The sequence below is a fragment of the Pseudorca crassidens genome, chromosome 19, assembly GCF_039906515.1.
Source record: "Pseudorca crassidens isolate mPseCra1 chromosome 19, mPseCra1.hap1, whole genome shotgun sequence".
In the NCBI taxonomy this organism is placed as follows: Eukaryota; Metazoa; Chordata; class Mammalia; order Artiodactyla; family Delphinidae; genus Pseudorca; species Pseudorca crassidens.
Window position 1 is genome coordinate 53,540,505 of NC_090314.1, and position 20,550 is coordinate 53,561,054.

General features: G+C 54.3%; 1 protein-coding gene across 8 annotated transcripts in view; it reads right to left on the reverse strand.

Annotated features, from left to right (window-relative positions):
* ENDOV (endonuclease V) overlaps positions 1-20,550 on the reverse strand; it is a 100,217-nt gene that overhangs the window by 13,700 nt on the left and 65,967 nt on the right. For 4 of the 8 annotated variants that reach the window (XR_010937344.1, XR_010937346.1, XR_010937343.1 and 1 more), the window contains exon 10: positions 1,146-1,352. Coding sequence is in view for 3 of the 8 variants with exons in the window: in XM_067714992.1 (XP_067571093.1) it covers positions 3,234-3,361 (128 nt within the window). In the remaining 5 variants the exon portion in view is untranslated. Of the gene's footprint in view, positions 1-203; positions 1,353-1,387; positions 3,362-20,550 lie in introns of those variants that run through there. The other 4 variants (XR_010937347.1, XM_067714995.1, XM_067714990.1 and 1 more) reach the window with 4 other exon arrangements.

Genomic DNA, 20,550 nt, shown 5'->3' on the forward strand with positions numbered 1-20,550 from the left:
CATCCAGCTGTGGACCCTTGAAGCTTCTTTCAGCTGGTCTGCAGATAACCCAGCAGGTTGGGAGGGGGCTCTTCAGCCCCTGCTGAGCTGTCATGAAAGAGCCCTACCCTGTCCATGCATGTCTGAGCACTATCCACAGAGAGCAAATGAGTCTGGTCCCAGTCAGGGGTGACACACTCAGGACAGGAGGCAGGTGTGCTTAGTGATGTTTTTAGTTATTGCTTTTCATTGTGGTAAAATACAGATAACATAAAATTGACCATATTAACCATTTTAAGTGTACAGTTCAGTAGCATTAAGCACATTCACGTTGCTGTGCAACTGTCACCACCATCCATCTCCAGAACTTCTTCATCTTCCCAAACTGAAACTCTGTCCCCATTTAACACTAAATGCCCATTTCCCCTCCCCCATCCCCGGCATCCACCATTCTACTGCATCTCTATGAATCTGGCCACCCCAGGAACCTCATATAAGTAGAATCACAGATTATTTGTACTCTTTTGTCTAGCTCATTTCACGCAGCATAATGCCTTCAAGGTTCATCTGCAATGTAGCATATGTTAGAATTTCCTTCATTTTTAAGACTGAATAATTTTCTGTTGTGTGGATGGACCACATTTTGTTTATCCATTCATCCACTGATGGACAACTGGATTGCTTCCACCTTTTGGCTGTTGTGAATAATGCTGCCATGAACATGGGTGTGCACATATCTCTTGAAGACTGTGCTTAGTTTGGGGGACTTTGGCTGTTCATACAATGGCCCTTTCTCTTACAGAATTCAAAGTACTTGTTTTAAAATCAGCATAGCAACCACAGCGGAGCCCTTTCCCAGACTGGCTAATGCTGAGAATATCTTACCTAATGTGCTCAGGAGGGCATTTCTACGCTTACTCCCATTCTATAGATGAGGAAACTGAGGCACAGAGAGGCTAAGAAACTCGTCCAAGGTCACACATGAAGTAACCTCTGGGGAAGGTTTGGACAAGGGCAGTCTGACACCTGAGCCCACGTTCTAAACCATTCGGCTCAATGCTTTTAGTATCCTCCCTGAAAAACAGAGAGGCCGGCATAATTGTCATTCAGCGGGAAAACTCAAGTCACAGACAACTTAAGTGGCTCTGAAGGCCACACAGCCTTACCTCTGATTCCCCTTCTGCATCTTAGAAACCGCAGTACTGTTATTTGCAGACATTCTGACTTCCTTCTCTCCTCCCCTCACTACCTCTTCAGACACAGTGTTGCTAGGACTTTACTTTTTCTGAATCCAGCCTGTGTCAACCATCCCACAGCTCAATAGAGGCATCGTGACATCATCAATCAACAAGAGGCAAACTGTCTGCTGAAACCTGAATGAATCAGACAAGAGAAAGGTTAGGCGGCCAGAGGAAGCTAAAAGGCCTTAAAAGTTTAAAGAGATCCTGCCAAATGGGTGATTGGCTCCCACTGAGGTGAGTTTTAATCAATTATTAAGCAATAGTTTAATATTTTAAGCATTTGCTCAATCACAGAGACATGAAAACATTTCATGATTTTCTTCCCCTGTACCTTCCAAAATAAAAAACTTAAAACAAGTGTAGGTACAGTGGCATGGATTTTTTAAAAATGCTTTCTATTGAAATAACTGGATGTCTTTTTTTTTTTTTAACTTCTTTTGTATCCCCCACAAAGCCTCGCCCAACAAGAGCCCGAGTAGGTGCTGAGTTCTGATTGCCCAACGTTCCAGCACCGGCTTTGTTCGAGGAACACTGGGAAACATAATAACGTCCTAAAGTGCCCTGGCTCACTGACAGTGGAGGGGCAGCCTGGCTTCTCAAGGTCTCCAGGTGGGCCATGTGGGAGAGTCTAGCATCGGGTCCTTGAACTCTCACTGTCTGTCCTCTGTAATTCTGGTCTCTCCTACTCCTTCTCCCTGCTCCCCAAGCCTTGCCTTTCCAGCCAGTAATGCAGGAACTGGAAAGCAAAGGATAGAGGGCAGCAGGAGAGAAGGATTAAAGCACATTACCACGTATATGATCAACCCTGGAGTAATGGAGTGACTGGGCTCCCATTTTTATTCTGTGATCAATTCCCCTTTGGAATCTGATACAAGGTGGCTTTTTCTATCCACGCATCCATCCATGCACCCATCCATCCATCCATGCACACATACTCCCCATCCATCCACCCATCCACACATTTATCCATCCCCTCACCCATTTATCCAACCATCCACCCCTCCATGCATCCATCTACTCCTCCTCCATCCATCCACCCACCCATCTATCCACTCATCCATGCATCCACCCATCCACCTATGCATCCACCCTTCCATCCATCCACCCATCCATACATCTATCCACATACCCATCAATATATCCAGCCATCCAACCATCCACCACCCATCCACCACCCATCCATCCACCATCCATCCATCCACCCATTCATCAGGGTGCCGGGTGCTAAACCAAAATCTCCTCAAAGTAAGCTGAGCACAAGGGAGAGAGTGGCCCATCCTCAGGGCAGGTGGGCCTCACAGGCAAGGGTCTCTGCGCTCAGTCCAAGGAAACCAGATGGGGTATGGAGTTGCCAGTCCAGGCAGAGAGACCAATGCTGAGACATCGGCCCCAAACCCCATTTGGTTCATCTGTCCTAGCTTCAGCATACGCTGCCCCTTCAATATCCAGTTTCCTGCCCTGTTGAGTAAAGACTCTCAGCCATTCTCTTGGGACCTGCAGAGTGGGGCTTATTTGAAGTGGTCTGCATGCTGGGCAGACCCCAGCATTTCCTGCCTGCCCTGTCTTCCATGGGAAGATCATAGCGGGGAGGAGGCGGTCAAGATTGGGAGCTGTTTCTGCAGATTATTCAGATTCATTTGCTGTATCTAGATCATGCCGTGTCCTAATTAACGCAGACCTTCAAGGTTATACTGCATTTGCAAAGTTTTCTGAAATGGGCCAGCGCTTTAAACTCCAACCACTTCCGCCTCCCCACCCAGAATTTCCTCTCCCTCCCCGAGACTGCCCCCAGATGCCCCCAGCTTCCGCTCACAGAGGGGAGTCCTTCTGTACAGTGGGAACATGAGAACTTGCTTTTGGCTTTTCTGAACTCCGAGCCGCACTTAGCCAAGGGGCATCGGATAACTGATTTGCCTCCATCAAATTTATAGGTGACTAACACGCCCAAGAATTCCCAGGCTGCTCCTGGCTGGGAGTTCCGTCAGTACTGGTGCAGGCTGTTTTCAGTGAACGTCACTGAAGAGGGGGTGGATCCCGGTCAGGAGCTGTGGCTGCAGGGACGTCAGGCTGAGCCTTTCCTACAGTCTTTGGGCTCGATAACAGGGTTTTCTTTAACTCTCCAGACAGGGGATCTGTATATTCTAAAGACAGTACGTAAAATATTTATTAAGAAGAGTATCTATTTTTAACTGGGGATGATTTCAGTTCTATTATTCATACAGCCTCGGAAGGCAGGCTTCATGCTTAGCAGCTTACGGGAGCTGGGAGACCAAGCAGAGGTGATTCTGAAATTGGGGGGATGTCTTGAGGAGGGGGCAGTGGGGGGATTCCGGGCGTGGGTGTAGGGAGCAGCTGATGTCGCCCACCTGATTTCAGCCAAACCTCCACATTCAGGGAACTGTTTGCAGGAGCTGGTGAAAGTTTTGGCCCCGTTTAAACCCAAAGCCATCTGTGCCCCCCAGCCGACCCTTTCGAGGCTCCCTCTTACAGGGACTGGCCCCAAGCCCTGTAGGAATCAAGGAACATGCCTCTTCAGATCACAGCCGGGTAAACATCCCTGTTAGAGACAGGCACCTGTTTCCCTGGCAGCCCCATGCTGACAAGTCTCAAAAAAACAAGCTGCAACCTGTCAGAATCCAGACCTGGACATGCTCGGCCACCCACAGGACTGGTGAAGGCGCCACGGTGGTGACCCGCTTCAGGACAAGTTTTCCTCGCCCTCTACCCCCCCAGATAGCCCCAGAGCTGCCAAACATCTGGTCAGCCCGGAGCAGGGGTGAAGAGCAGGGGCACAGGGGTCGGTCACCGAGCTTGAATCCTGAGTCCAGCGGGAGCAGCTCTGAGCCCTGGGCACAGTCCCTTTGTTATTCATAGCCTCAGGTGCTCTCACCTGTGAATGGGGAACCCAAGAACACCTCCCCCTGCAGAGATGTTCTAACCGGCAGAAGATGCTCCCATCTGTGCTGCTCCAGCACCAGCGCAGATGGTCAGTGTCTTGTAGTGGACACACGGTCCCTGCGGGAACAGGGCTCTCACCGGGATGTCCAGGCCTCCATTCTGCAGGTGAGGAAATGATGAGAGAGGGAGGGAGATGGACAGACAAATGGACATTCTCATCCGGTGCTAGGCCTTGTGCCCCCCACGTGTTATTTCAGTTGAGCCCGAGCACTTTGCATTATTGCTGCCATTTCCAGATGAGGAGTTGGTCCCCGGAAACCCTTCCATCCCTCCTCACACACATGGGGACCCAGCATCAGGGAGGAGGCCCCTAATGGGGTCACGCTCAGGCCATCACCTGCTGCTCAGCTGTCCAGGGTGCAGACCCGGGGCCTCACTTGTCTCATTCCCAGAGGTGGGTCCAGAGCAGGGTGCCCTTGAGAAGCACATGCTATGCCAGGCACCCTGAATGCCTGCTCCAGGCTCCGGCACCAGCCTGACCTTGGCCAGCAGAATCAGAGTGGAGGATGAAACCAGGACATATGAAGGCACAATGCCTAGGGTTTAAAGAACATCAGGGGCGAACACACAGGGACAGAGGAAGGCGGGAACCAGGACAACTAGGTCAGTGCCAGAGGGCCCCGTGTAAAACCCAATTATCACGCCTGCTGTGAAGGGAATGTTGGGGGAGGGAGGGGGCGCCAGGAAGGTTGCCAGGTCAAAGCGGCTCCGGCCCTCGGCTGACTTGGCCCACCCTGGCCTAGCGCACAGATCCCTAGACAGGCAGCTGCGGCCACCCAGGGCCCTGACTCCTCAGTGGAGAGCATGTTGGGAGGGGAGGGGAGGAAGACACAGAGCTTTGTCCTACTGCTGCCCTGGGGGCTTAGGGGGAAACACTCACCCCCTTCTGCGGACCTCCTCAGCTGTCCCTGTGTGCTGCCCCTCACCCCTCTGCCCCCTGCCCCCTGCCCTCTTCTGCTCTCACTTCTGGGGAGCTCACAGCTGGAGTGAACCCACAGATGCCAGGATGTCACCCACCTCAGGCTGGCCTTGCTCTCCAGCCTGCATCCTGGGATGGCCCCGGGGCACCCTAAGTGATGTCCTCTCCTCTGCCACTCTTCCCCCCGTGTCCCACCTTCTGCTCCCTTTCAGCTTTGCAGCCCCGAATCTCCCCGCCCCCGCTCCCAGGCTCAGCAGCCCCAGGAAACCCCCAGGGAACTGTCATAGGATTTGGGGCCACATAGTCGCATCTGAGGGGCCTCGACAACTATCCACACAGTGTGAATTGTTTCTCACGGGCACCTAGTTTTGGGGCTTTTAAAAAAGTGTTATTAAGCATAAGATTAATAAATGAAAATGTGCTGTCACAATTCTTAAAGAAAAGAAGACAGAGGCCTGGGGTTGGGTGGCGGTAGAAGCCCTCGGTGGTCAGATCAAAACAGAGGAGTAGCCTGGGGACCCTCTGAGCCCTCTCAGGCCCAAGCCTGTCAGGTTCAATGAATCCAGCTTGATTCCAGGCCCCCAAGCGTCCCACCCCCCCACCCCTGCCACTATGGAGCAGCGGGACTCCCTCATGGGGAGCTTTGCCACCAGCCAATATTGTCCCATCTTTGACCTAAGATGAGGTCAGACCCCCTCCCTGCCAGCAGGCAGGCCCAGCGCCTCCTCTGTGTTAGGGTGCGCGATGGAGAGACCCCACGAGCAGCCGGGCCTCAGCCCAAACATCCTGCATGGGACAATCCAGGTCAGGACAGAGCTGCAGGCTGCACGTGTGCCAACCCCCTCTACGGGTGCTGGTGGCTCTGGGCTCAGTTTCCGGGAGTGGAGACCATCACCGTCTCTATTCTATACACGGGAGACCAAGGTTTATCGAGTTGGTGGGACCTGCCCAGTGGCACAGACATTGCACAGGGACGAGGACTTGCACCAACATTGGCCTGGTGCCAAAGCCCACACCCACAGCCACCAGGTTGCACTGCCAGCCCCAAGCCTCAGCTCTGGGCTCTGAGTGATACGCCCCACCTGCAGGCTCCACGCCCAACTGGGGGAGGAAGGAGGGCCGTGGAGAGCAGCACTCAGAGATGTCACCCTCTGTCCTGCCTCACCGCGCTTACTGTGCTCCATCCTGGGCGTGGCCTGCCCCGCATCCCTCCCACGCCACCCTGACGGGGGGCACATTGCCTATGCCCACCCCCCACTCTGTTTGCAGCCCAGAGAATAAGAGGTACCTGACCCAGAAAAGAGAGCACGAGAGGCTTCTCACCCGTCCCTGCGCTCGCTGTCGAGGGCTGCCTCGCAGCATGCCAGGGCGCTCCAGGGTGGACACACCTGGCGAAACTTCCTAATAGCCAGGTTATTACCTTTATTTATGTCCCTCCGTGGAGATGCTCGAGGCTTCCCAGCAGCAAAACACTTTAACAACAGTAAAAGAAGCTGGCATCCCAAACACAGGAATCCTGGAGGCTGCAGACACTGAGAGCCCGCAGCTGGCACTCAGCTCTGTCCCGGAGGGTGGGCTGGAGAGGATGGCCGGGCTCCCTTGTGGAGGGAGGGGTCAGCTGGGGCCAAGGGCTCGCAGATGGCAAGGAGGAGGCGCAGCCTGGCTCCGCGGGTTGCGGCTGCTGCACACCACCCTTGGCCTTGACGTACGGTACTATGACGGTGAATTGGGAATATGTTATGTCCAGACACTGTGTCAGGTGCTTCACGTACTTCCTCTCCTGCCGTCTTCCCAACAATCCCATGTCTTGTTATCGCCATATTTCAGATGTGCTTATTGGCGTTCAGAGAGGTGAATTTGAGCCAGGACCCACAGCCAGTCATCGGTGCACTAGGATCCAAACCCAGGCTTGTGGGGGGAGGTGGAGGGCGGGGGGTGTGTAGGCAAAGCTGTGCTTCTAACTGCTCAGCCACACGGCCTTCAGAGGCGGCAAAGTTCCTTTAGCGCTCTTCCCAACACACACACCACCACACCACCTCTTCCTGCAATGACCCACATTTGTGTCTGAAACCCAGGCCCCCTCCATTCCTCCCAACTGCCTCATCCACATGCAGTGATAAGCTGCTTGGTAACAGCTGAAACAGCCTCCTCCACCAGGCCAGGCTCCCTGTTGCAAAGAGCAAAGCCTAACTGGGGTCAAGTTAAGTAGAAAAGAAACTTGTTGGACGGGTATCGGTTTCCTCAAAGGAAAACAGAAGCCAGGAGAACGAAGCATGGGAAGCTGGGCTGACCCCTCAGCCACCTCGTCAGTCAGGACGGCAGGACTAGGCGGCCGCTAGGTCATACCAGTCACAAGTATCCCGAGATGTCAGTTACTACAAATGACGCATGTCCTTTCTTTTTCCCTCCCAAGGTATGTCCCCCGCAGGTCAATCGAGGCCTTCTTTCACCTTGGTCACTCGGGGACCCAGTTGCTGTGCCACAGGGACGAGAAAGGGCTGGTGTGTGGGGTTCTGAAACGCCCTGGGCTGAAGTGACGCTCAGACTTGATTCACTGACTGCAGGAGGCCTCGAGCCACAGGGGACAGTGTGGTTCCACCTGTACCGGGAGATGGAAGCACTCGGACAACACACCAAGGACGGTCACCAGAGCCACCTGTCAGCATGGGGGTTCCCTGGGAAGCGAGAAGCCCTTCAGTTCTTATCAGGAAATTGAAGAGACCTTGGGGGCAGTCCCTGGCCTCTCCAGGCCGACTGCGCTCTGGGGCTGGACTGGCCCTGGGGAGGGCAAAGCCCGGCATCTCCACCAAGACCAGGTGGCTCTGCTGACCCTGCAGAGAGCTAAGCAGGCCCTGGGGACAGAGGGCATGGAAGCAGAAGCCCCTTCCTGCCGAGCCCCCTCACCCAAGCCACGGAGAGCCATCTGGGCCTCCCATGTGGGGTATGGGGAACCCCAAAGGTCCAGCAGATGCTGAGGTGGCCGCCAGGGGCAGATAGCACCCACTCGTGCCTCGGGTGACAGGCCCAGATGCAGAGGGGACCGGAGCCTGCGATCCTGTGCTCCTACTGCTGCCTTTGAACTTGATTCTGGTCTGTCTCTCCCCTTGGGAGACCTCGTCTGGCTCTTCACAGCTGCCTTCCCAGCGCCGAGTCATGCCTGGCTGGTGACGGTTCACTTGCCATTCTGGCCCAGTACTCCCCTGCCCATGATGACAGCATCACAGCTTCAGTGCATCCATCGCAGCTCACCTCTTCCAGAGAGCCTTCCCGAAGGCCTGGGAATAGGCCACAGAGGAGCTGGAGGCCAGGGGTTGGGCGGTGGGGACGCTGGGTCCCTGGTCAAGCCTCTGAGCTCCTCTGTGTAGCCTCAGTTCCTGAATTTGTAATGAGGGGTGGGGACCATATGATCCAGAAATTCCCGCTTCTGGGTATATATTTAAAATCAGTAGAGGCAGCGTCTAGGAGAGATATTTGTATACCCATCTTTATAGTAGCATCGCCCACAATCACCAAAAGGTGGAAGCAACCCAAGTGTCCATCATCAGGTGAGTGGGTAAACCAAATGTTGTCCATCCATACAATGCAATAGGATTCAGCCTTGAAAAGGAAGGAAGCTCTGACACCTGTTACAACATGGATGGACTTTGAGGACATTATGCTAAGTGAAATAAGCCGGTCACTACGGGACAAATATGCATGATTTCACTTATATGAGGTCCCTAAAGGAGTCAAATTCATGAAGACAGAAAGTGGAATGATGGGTGCCCAGGCATGGTGGGAGGAGGGATGGGGAGTTAGAGTCTCATGGAGACAGAGTTTCAGTTTGGGAGGATGAAAGTTCTGGAGATGATTGCATAACAATGTGAAGGTACTTAATACCACTGAACTGTATACTTAAAAATGGTTAAAATGGTAAATTTTATATTATTATATATTATCACAATTTAAAACATTTTTAAATTAAAAAATTTAAAAGGTGGGGAGGGTGCTGTTGTGCAAGGGCCCAGCCTGAGATGTTGCTCAGAGGCCCACGTTCCTGCCTTGTCTGTGGCTTGGCAGGAGCCCCCTAACCCCGGGACCCCTGGCTCAGCCCCTCCTTCACTCCCCTGTGTTACTAGTACCTGAGCATCTTGAGGGAGGGAAAGACGAAAAAAATCATAATCAGCATTTACTAAGCTTTATTAATTTATTTCTGTAGACCAACACCATTCTCAGAGTTTTATGGGTCTTGTCTAATTTAACACTTGACACAGCTCAGAGAGGTGAAGTCACGTGTTTGAGGTCACACAGCAGCTGAGCGGAGGAGCCGGCTCTGGCCCAGGCATGATGCTGAAGCTGCCTCTCACTGCCAGGATCCCTGACCATTTTTCCACTGCCCAGAAGTGTCTAGAGGATGCTCTAGACACTACTGGCCAGTGCTCCCAGAGTGCCTGGGAAGCAGGCAAAGAAACCAGCGGCGCCCAAGGGCCTGAGTCCTGTTTTCTGGGCTACAGCCAGGCCAAGATGCTCCATTACCAAGTATGTGCTTTCTAATGCACAGCAGACCTGCCAGAAAGGAACCATCTGTCCTTTTTCTATCTGGGTGGTGATGCCAGCCATGTTTTTCTGTCTGGATGGACCCCTGGCCCCAGCATGTCCTCCTTCCCTGGATGGCCCTCAGCAGCCAACTGTGTGGTCCATGGGTCTCATCATACCATAATCCAAGCTCACACATTCTTTGAAAACCACAATATTTGCCTTGTCCTATTTCCCCAGGAATGCATAAAGGCAGCCCAGGTGTTGCAAAGGCCCCACCAGGGTCCAGAGACCCTGGTCCAGCACTGGCTCTGCCCCTCTTCTTAGGGAACCTTCAAGTCTCAGATGTTTAGATCCCAGCTCTAGCTCCTGTGGTACCCATGGCTATTGCCCACGGAAATGGACCCCTCCAGGGGTCTTTGGGACAAGTCTCCCAGCAGGCCGCAGCTGTGGGTGGCCATTGCCTCGTGTGGACATTTGAGACACTGAGGATTCACCATGAGCCCACCATGAGTGGACACAGACATGCGCACTGAAGTGAGTGGTGCCCAAGTCATGTTCTGGACACATGGCGTGTGACTGGTGTACACGTGGCCGGTGAGACCCCCGTGTGAGGGAGGGAAGGGCACCAACGCACCTGCCAGTGTGGATATGCCCCGGGCACGCTGTAAATGCTACGGCAGCAAATCAATTTTACAAAGCAATTTGTCCTCTCTCTCCAGCTGGCCCCAGGAAGCTTAACTTAATCACTCTGGAACAATGTCAGAAGATAGCCCCGGATGCACAAATCCCTGCCTTCCGAGACAGTCAGTGGCCTCGCCAGGGCCTGTGGGTCTGAAGCGCCCTCAGGCAGAGGCGCCCAGGCAGCGTTACGAGGTTGCCCAGGTGTCTCTTCTGGCCCATCTGTGCTTGCTCCCACTCCTCACTTCCCTTCTCTCCCCTCCCCCACCAGAATCAGAGCTCTCACGGGCCTCCCCTTCCCTCTCTGGAAAGAGCAAAACCAACCCCCCACCCCCCAGTGAAGGCCCCTCATTGGAAACGAAATTCCAGTCTATAAGCTGCAGGGCTGGTGGCATCACCCAAGTCCGCTCCGGGAGGCAGTGAGGTCCAGATAAAGAAATAAGACTTATGGTGGCCTTTCAGACACTTGTGATCCCCAGCAGGGGTCCTGTGGACAGCCACTCTGTCACTAGGGGCCACCTGCCCTACAGCCACATGGGGGTGACAGTGACACAGGCTGTGCTGACTCAGATCTGGGAGGCCCTTCACTCATTCTCAGGAAATCATGGCACTGACTTTATGGGGCAGTGGGGGTGACCAGAGTTCAGAGAGGGCAGGTAACTTGCAAGAGGCCACACAGCCAGGAGTTCAGGGTTGGGTGGCAACTCTGGTCTGGAAGGGCCCAGGGTCTCTGGTGAAGGCCTCCCCCACCGCCACCCCAGCCCTCCGCCAGCGTCTGGGTTCCCGGGAGCTGCCCTTTCTGCATGGCTGACATAGAAAGGGAAACAGTACAGGATTTGGAGAAATAATTTCTATGAATGGTCCAGTCACCCCCCCTCCAGCAACAGCATCTGCAGCTGTGGCCGGCGGCCAATCAGAGAGGGGCCCGCTGTTCCCGCGCTTGGAAGGCCCCCTCCCTCTCCTGGGGCTTGGGATCCCTGCAAGATCTGCTCACCCCCGACACAAAGCCCCTCCCTCCCTTTATATCCTTTTAAAGGGAACGCTGCAGATTTAAACCACAAATTAAATTTTTAATGAAACCACATAACAGTAGTGCCCGATGCCATGCAATATTGATGAGATCACAGTGTCCAGCCGGCGGGAGCTTGCCCTGGAAAGCTTTTTAGGATGTTACGCAATATGGAACCAAATTAATTATTTGCAACAAAGGGATCCGTGTCTCTGTAGTGCTGCTGGGGCCCAGCGAATGTAAAATGGGTGCCTTGGGCTTCCCTGGTGGTGCAGTGGTTAAGAATCCGCCTGCCAGTGCAGGAGACACGGGTTCGAGCCCTGGTCGGGGAAGATCCCACATGCCACGGAACAACTAAGCCCGTGCGCCACAACTACTGAGCCTGAGCTCTAGAGCCCGTGAGCCGCAACTACTGAAGCCCACACGCCTAGAGCCCGTGCTCCACAACAAGAGAAGCCACCACAATGAGAAGGCTGCACACCACGACGAAGAGTAGCCCCCGCTCGCTGTAGCAAGAGAAAAGCCCGCGTGCAGCAACGAAGACCCAACACAGCCAAAAATAAAATAAAATAAAATTATTTTTTAAAAAAATGGGCGCCTTTCATTACTGCCAGCTATAAATGGCAGTCACGGGAAGGAAGCGGTGACTTCACAGACCCAAATACTATGCGTGTGAGGCCGAGATAAAAGGATGGAGTGGAGGGAGACGGGAGTGTGTATGCGTGCGAGACAGAGAGAGAGGGGCGATGGAGAGGCCCCACCAGGGAGCACTGGGGCCTGCAAGCCAGATGCTGCAGCAAAATGGAGCTCAATTCTTCCAAGCAGGCTCTGAGCTCCCCCACCCAGCTCTCTGAGGCATCCCTCACTTAAAGGGGCAGCAGGGCTGGGTACCTCCAGATGGGGTCGGATATGATGCTCCCCACCTGGGATGACAGCTGTCCACGCAGCAGGGCCTAAGTTTGCCCATTAGAAGGTGGGCTTCCCAGTGACCAGGTCTCTGCCCTGCTGCGTTACTCTCCCACCTGTGCCTGGTCCAACTCTGATGGGGGTCCCCTTCTGCAGGGCACCCACAGCCCGCCTAGGACCTGGAGAGCATGTGGCTGGACCAAGCAGCCTGGCCCCTCCAGGCCGGTGGAGCTGGGCCTGCAACAGCCTCCCTGGAAGCACCCCCTGAGTGCCTGGTCACCTATGGTCAGAGAAGACTTTGGGGTGGGGTCGGGGGATGAGCCCACACCCTGAACAGGAGCTGCCCTCCTGGACCCCCAGAACCTCTGTGCCAGTCCCACTGCTGGTCCACCACTGGTCCATGCTGTGCCCTTGACATGATTTCCAAGGAGGCAGAGAACATCCCTCTTTCACAGATGAAGAAACCAAGACTTCAGAGATTGAGTGACTTGTCTTAGGTTTAAGACTAGAATGTGCAGCCTACACCCCGGCCGGCCACTAAGGGGCATGTACGAGACATTTGAGCTGTTTTCCACGTGGTACGGACAGGCAGCACTGCCGTCCCTCCTCCACTTCTGTTTAAAGGCCAGGGGTTATGACAGCTTGAGTGTTGGGAATGTCCCCAGACTGATCTGAGGGATAAGGAGACAGGAAAGGGGGCAGCAGGGCTGTGTCAGAGGCCTGTGGAGGGGAGACCAGGCTGCTGGGTCCCTGAGAAATCAACCAGGACAGTCATGGAGGCCAGAGCTAAATACGGTCAGCCTTGGACTTCACATAGAATGGGTGCTGGTTCCGCACATGGCATAATTTTGGGTGTTCTCCCCACCTCCACCCTTGTTCCAAGCCGTCATCCCACCCGGTCACCAGGACAGCCTCCTAAACGGTCTCCTTGTCTGTTCTGGTGCCAGTGCTGGATCCATTCTCCACTGAGTGGCCAGAAGAAGCTTTCAAAAATAGTCACCTGCACCCTCCTACGCTGTTGGTGGGAATGTAAATTGGTGGAGCCACTATGGAGAACAGTATGGAGGTTCCTTTAAAAACTAAAAATAGGGACTTCCCTGGCAGTCCCAGTGATTAAGACTCCACGCTTCCACTGCAGGGGGCACAGGTTCAATCCCTGAATGGGGAACTAAGATCTCACATGCCGCACAGTGCAGCCAAAAAAAAACCCCTAAAATTAGAGTTGTCATATGATCCAGAAACTCCACTCCTGGGCATGTATCTGGAGAAAACTCTAATTCAAAAAGAAACATGCACCCCAATGTTCATAGCAGGACTATTTACAACAGCCAAGACATGGAAGAAACCTAAATGTCCATCGACTCGACAGATGAATGGATAAAGAAGGTGTGGTACATATATACAATGGAATATTACTCAGCCATAAAAAAGAATGAAATAATGCCATTTGCAGCAACATGGATGGACCAAGAGATTATCATACTAAGTGAAGTAAATCAGACAGAGGAAGACAGATATATAATATCACTTATATGTGGAATCTAAAAAAATGACACAAATGAACTTACAAAACAGAAATAGACTCACAGACATAGAAAGCAAACTTATGGTTGCTAAAGGGGAAAGCAGGGTTGGGGGAGGGATAAATTAGGAGTTTGGGATTAACATATACACACTACTATATATAAAATAGATAAACATCAAGGACCTACTGTATAGCACAGGGAACTATATTCAATATTTGTAATAACATATATAATATATATATACACATTAAAAACTGAATCACTTTGCTGTATACCTGAAACTAACACAACATTGTAAAATCAACTGCAATTTTAAAAAAATAGTCACCTGCTCCAAGCCCTTCTGTGCCTCCCCATGCCCCTAGTGCAGTCCAAACCCTTTAGCGTGACCTACTGAACTCCACGTCCACCCCCTGCTCATCCAATGATCTGCTCTTGCCACTCTCAAACACCTCGCTGCCTTGGGGCCTTTGCACGTGCTGCCTTTCCTCACCTAGAATACCTCTTTGCCTAGACAAGTCTCACGCCCGCTTCAGAGCTCAGCTTAAACGATACTCCCTTGGGAAGGCCTTCCCTGATCCCCTGCCTGGGTGGGAGCCCTGCTGTGTGCTCCTCAGATGCCCCTGAGTCAGCTGGGCTCTCCCAAAGGTACAGCCTGAGGCTGGTAGGTGGTTTATCTGTGAAGTGGTCCAGGGGGAAAGAGGAGTGCAAGGATGAGTGACAGAGTTGGCTACTGCTGTGGGCACCAGGTGTTCGATCCCAGGGGACCTCCTGAGAGAATTATGAACCACTCAGGGCCATCCCCCCAGGGGCAGGAGAAGGTTCTTATCCATTGACTCTTTACGCCATTGGTCCAGTGTGGCCTCACCCCACACTTCCAGGTGTGCACTTGAGTGTGCAGAGCAGAAAGGAGCCCCAGGGCCTCAGGAAGCGAGGACCGCTGGGCTGCAGCACGGTCGGGGGTGGGGGCGGGGAGCTGGCCGCAGGCTGTGCAGCCCAGACGCCAGGCAGTGGCCGCTATGAGAGGTGACAGGTACGCTCCTGGCCGCAGCTCCTCACTCTTCAAGAATCCCTTGTTAGGTCGATTTACCCCGGCCTGAGGGTGGGGACAGCTTCTCCTCCCCATGCCACCCCCTGTGCCCAGCACTGTCCTGGCCCATGGGTATCACCAAGTTAAGAGCCATGGCAGAAGGAATAAAAATGGACACTTACTGGGACTTCCCTGGCAGTCCAGTGGTTAAGACTCTGCACTTCCACTGCAGGGGACAGAGGTTCAATCCCTGGTCGGGGAACTAAGATCCCACTTGCTGCACAGTGTGTCCAAAAAAAAAAAAAAAGGGGGGAACATTTACTTCCCACCCCACTGGAGACGGATGGGATGACCAGGAGGGGTCAGGAAGCATGATGCTCGGTATTCCCTGGGAGGTCGGCCTCACCTCAGAGCCTCAGAGACAGTCATGGCTAAGGCTAAGCTTCGACTGGCTTGGGGGACCGGGGAACCCTGCCGGAGTCACTGTCAGCCGATGGGGCTGGTCCTGAGTGGGGGTGGGATGGAAGGGTGAGGGCTGGCTTTAACCAGTTTCCTGCTGCAGCCCTGCCTCCCAGGGCACTGGGCTGTCCCTGTGCAGACAGGGAATGAAAATCTTCCCAGGAAAGAGGCTTTGCAACCCTAAGACAAGCAACAGGAGGATGTCACTCCTTCATTCTTTTGTTTTCTTCCCACTACATGACAGTTTAAGATTTCTCCTCTTTGACCACGCCCCCACCCCAAACCTCTCTCTCTCTCTCTCTCTCTCTCTCTCACATACACACACACACATACCCTACAACGGGTGTTTAAAGAGGGTTCCTCTCCCAAGAGCTCCTGTTTCATCCCCATGACATGTCCACATGCCGCAGGATCTGAGAGGTTTGGACACTAACTCTGACTCAGCATCAAGAAAAACAGAGATGGGAAGCACAGCCACAACGGAAAAACAGCTCTCTGCTTCCTGCACGTCCTGTCAGCTCCCCTCCTGGCTTGGAGACCCTCCCCGGACTGGACCAGTGCTGCCAACAGCACAAGGACATCACTGTAAAAATGATAAACTCCATCACCACTGATCATGCGCTCGTTCCATGGGGTGCCTCCTCTGTGCCACCTGATGTCATCCTCACATCCACCCAGAGTCTCGCAGCTGGTGGCCAAGGCCGTGACCCTGGAGCTCACACGCTGAGCCTCTTTCCCTCCCAGGGTGCCTCACCCTGCCCCAGAGGGGGCCCACTGCATTTTTTTGATATTGATAGACCAGAAAGCCATGGGTTCATGCTTCGGCCCAGCCAGACACCAGCTTAGAGGGATCTTAATACAACTGCTGGTAGCAGATAACAAGGTTTTAAGAAAAGTGCGTGAAATTGAAACTTAAAACCAAGAAATCAACTTTAAAAAAATTAGCTGGAGGGCTTCCCTGGTGGCGCAGTTGTTGAGAGTCCGCCTGCTGATGCAGGGGACGCGGGTTCGTGCCCCGGTCCGGGAAGATCCTACATGCCGCGCAGCGGCTGGGCCCGTGAGCCATGGCCGCTGAGCCTGCGCGTCCGGAGCCTGTGCTCCGCAACGGGAGAGGCCACAGCAGTGAGAGGCCCGCGTAACGCAAAAAAAAAAAAAAAAAAAAAAAATTAGCTGGAAAGCTCTTGCATCTCCACTGTCTGGGAGAGTTCCTGGCAGCACACAACAGATACTGGAAGATTGACTGTTCACTGAATGAATAAATGAATGAATGATTGGAAACAGAAGGCCAGTTCTTACAAGAATAAGCTGTGCTGCTTAAGCCAAGACACTGAAACGTAAGGAACCTCGATTGCCTGGTCTGTAAAATGGGGGAAATAAAATGTAATAGCCCCTGCTGTGACCGCTTCACAGGTTCCTCCGTGATCAAATGAGGGAACGAAGGAACTGGTCTGTGTCGTGTTCTCTGGTGCACTGGGAGGTCCCCCAGGGCTCTCAGGACCTCGCCGGTGCCTGGCAGCCTGCGGCCTCTGTCCAGTGAGCCTTGTTCGCGGTGGCCCAGTCCCCAGAGGACGAGGCTAGAGAGGCAGGAGCTCATGCCCTCCCCTCCCAGGTATGAGTGATGGCAGCAGGCACAGACCTTGTAATAATTGTAATCCCTTGCTGGTACATACCATTTTTATTCCAAAACACTTTTATGCCTCGGCTCATTTTATATTTCATATGCCCTCTCCTGGCTGTGGCAGATGGTAAAATTGATGTGGAAGGACACAGCGGGCTGGCGGCCCCAGCACCCACCGCACCAGCCAGATGCTGTTAGCTCAAGGGAGCCAACCAAAGGGATGCAAATGGGGTTCTGGAGTGGGGGCTCCAGGACCGCTCCAGACCTGGCTTTTGAATTTACCAGTTCCTTTGTCTGGAGGGAAGGGACGCCAGTGCTGGGAAGCACGCTGGTGTCCGAGGGCACCATGCAAATGGCTGGGAGTGCCAGGACCTGTCACCAGTGGCGTCACTCTCAGAGATCAGAAATCTTAACTAATCTCTTGAGCAGTGGGGTCCCGGGCGCTCTCCTCCATCCTCTCCCTGGGCCGTCTCTATACTGGTTGGCTATAACTCCACCGTGCTGAAGATGCTCTCGGGGTTCCATTGTCAGCCCCCGACCTCCCCACTGACCCGTAGTCCCTGTTGGCTCAGGACCAGTCTCCTCAATGGACAATATGGATAGTCTAATAAGTACTGGGTTTGGGGCCAAGTACCTGGTCCCCATCATTTTAATTTCCTACTGCCTGTCGAATAACTACTTCAAACGCGACATGTCCCAGCAAGAACTCACGGTCTCTCCCTCCCTCCAGACCTTCCCCTACTCAGTGGGCGGCACCAGTCAGGAAGCTTCCTAGGTTCCTCCCTCTGCTCACTCCTCACACCCAAGTCATCACCAAGTCCTGACGATTTCATCTCCTCAAACGTTCTCAAGTCCGTCTCTCTTTCCCTGGCTCCTGCCACAAACTCCTTCCCACCCCTTATCACCCAGCAGCAGCCTCTCAGCCAGTGTCCCCCTCAAGTCTGCCCTCCCAGGCAGGTTCCCAGGCAGAACCTCCTACATACACTCGGCACCGCAGCTGTGCCTCCTTGCAGACAGGATGAAATGGACAGGACGGAACTGTGGCTCCTACACACTTGCCAGCCCTCACCCACGCCTCTTGCCAGCCAGCTCTGCAGTTTACACTGCGAAGATGGAAGACGTCCCCGCCCGCCACTCACGCCCCTCCTCCATCACCCGGCATTGCTCGTGCCAGCCACCTCCCTCCCCACTCACTCCTCAAGACCATGCTCTGGTATCACCTCCTCAGGAACTGCCCCTGACTGCTCGACCCCAACCCACCCACCTGCCCTGGCCTGGGGCACTCACGTGCCATCCCGCCCTGGAGGTACGTGGTACCCCATCTGCCCACCAGGCTGAGCACCCTCAGGATGGAGAGACTGTTGTGTTCATCCCTGGCCCCGGCACCGGGTCTGCCCCTCAGTAGATGCTCTGGAAATATTTGCTGAACTGAGAGCACACTTGATGAATATTTACACTGTACTAAGTGCCCACGGTTCTGCCTGGGGCCAGAAACCCCTGCTTGGAGAAAAGTGAGTTTTCACCAAGACAGGATGGTAAGTTTATGCCTGTAAACTCCTGTTTACTGGAGTAAGCAAGTCATCAAGTTCAAAAGTACCCGTTCCCCACCTGATCCCAGCATTGGGCTCGGTCCAGAGGAGGGCAGGCCACCCAGGGCTCTGTTCCAGCCAGACTGGGCTGACAGCTGCCCAGGCTGGCTCAGAGGAAGGGGGCCCTCAGGGTGGGAAATGCCCCTGGGTGCAGGGAGTCTGGAGGCCCGGGGTGGGGGGACCCCACTGTCCAATGCTAATGACCATGGCCCACGACTGGTTAGTCCCCAGGTGGCTGCCGCAGGGATATTGGTATTCACACAATGGGCATGAACTTGAACACCCTGTGGTGGAGCAGGGGGCTTCTCCTCCAAGGGTAGCAGGTGAGCAGCTCCTCAGCCTGGGGTCTGCGGACCTGGCCTGATCTGCTTCCACCACCAGGTGTGGGCAGGATGGGCCACTGTCCCTTCTTGGGCCTCCTCTCTGCCACTCAGTCCTGCCAGTCTGAGAGCTCTTTCCTTTGTGGGTTCGGGGTTGAGGGGGGGAGTAGTGGGGTGGGCAGGGAGAAAGCTGGGTGGGAGTGTGAAGGCCAGGGCTTGCCTCTCAGCTTTGCCTTCACTGCACGTGTGGGAGACCCTGGACTTCCCTTGGTTTCCTTATCTGCCAAGTCAGGACAATAGCCCCGCCATGCCTTAGGGAGGCAAATGAATGAACATGGACAGAGGGCTTTGAAAAGGACAATTCCTTGTTTATAAGATAAGGCTATTACCGCAGGGGTGTCTGAGGAGAGGGCAGAGGGGACGGTTCTGGTGTGGTCCCTCCCCCAGCAGAGCTGGGCAGCAGGGACGTGTCCCCGTCACACCAGAGTGGGTGGATGGGGCCTGTCAGGAATGCCACCCCAGGCCAGGGGTCAGAGGCCCCGTGGGACTTGCTGCTGTCAGAGTGGCCCCATCCCCAATCCCTTGGGCCCAGGAGCTTCTCACATAGGAGTCACATGGCCTGGCTCTGTCGTGAGGGCTTGGCTGCCAGAGGTACCTACTGACTCTCACCTGGTAGCAGCCAGAAGCCTGTCTTCTCTGCTCCAGGGACAACCTGTGGGTGCTGCCTCCCCCCAAATAACCACACATAGAGTGGCGCATAAGTCATCCTCCTGGACACAAAGTGAACACCCCTACGAAAGCAGCACCCAGACTGAGAAACAGATCGTAACCAGCACTGTGGGGCTGCTGCAAACAGAAACAAACCAAAAACAGAAACAAAAGCAAAAATCAGCTCAGGAGCATGGCAGACGTGTCCCCACACATTTAAAACAGCAGCCCCTTACACTACCGCAGCGCCCTCCCATCCCAGGTTAGATGCCAGCTCACCCAGCAGGGTCCACGGCGTGTCCTCAGCAGTGACATGGGCCTGACTCTTGTCTGAGGAGCCCACCCGTGTCCAGAGCCAGATCAGTGAGGACTCCTGCCTTCTTCTCTTCCCAGATGGGGTCCCGGGGCCTTGCCTGGCCCTCCCCCTCCACTCCTCAGCCTCCCCCTCCACTCCCTAGCCTCCCCCCTGCAGGGAGAGCTATTTCAAAAGGCAGGGTGGACCCTCATGCTAGATGGGCTCAGAGTCAAGTGGTGGGTGGGCCCTGGCCTGGGTCCATTGTCCTCCCAGCTCTTCCCAGTGCCCTCCCAGGTCCTCCCAGGTTCTCCTTGTGCCCTCCCAGCACCCACCCAGCGCCCCCCTATTGCCTGCCATGAGGGTAACTCTTTCCTTCCTAGGCTGGCCCATGGCCTTGGCCCTTGAAGAGAACAGGGCCAGGAGACACCACAGTATGGGTGAGGGTCCTGGGCACAGCACCAGGCTTGGGCACCCTCCCTGGGTGGGCTTCCACCATCCACTGGGTAAAGACCCTCAACAGCACTGATGTGCTCAGAATAGTGCCCGACCCACCTGTTTAGCCTTCCTATGCCTGCCTGCCTTTACTACGCTGGCCACAGCTGGGGAGCCTCCGGCCACACTTCTCCACCAGTCCCCTTTGCTTTCCCTACATCGAGGTACCTGCCCCCCCCCCCAATTTAACCTCTGAAGGCCTCTGTATCCTCTTCCACCAGTGATGTGCCCAGCTGGCTGGCTCCAGCTGATTGCTACATTTCCAGGAATTTGCAAGCTGATTGTTAAACACAGCCATCATTAAA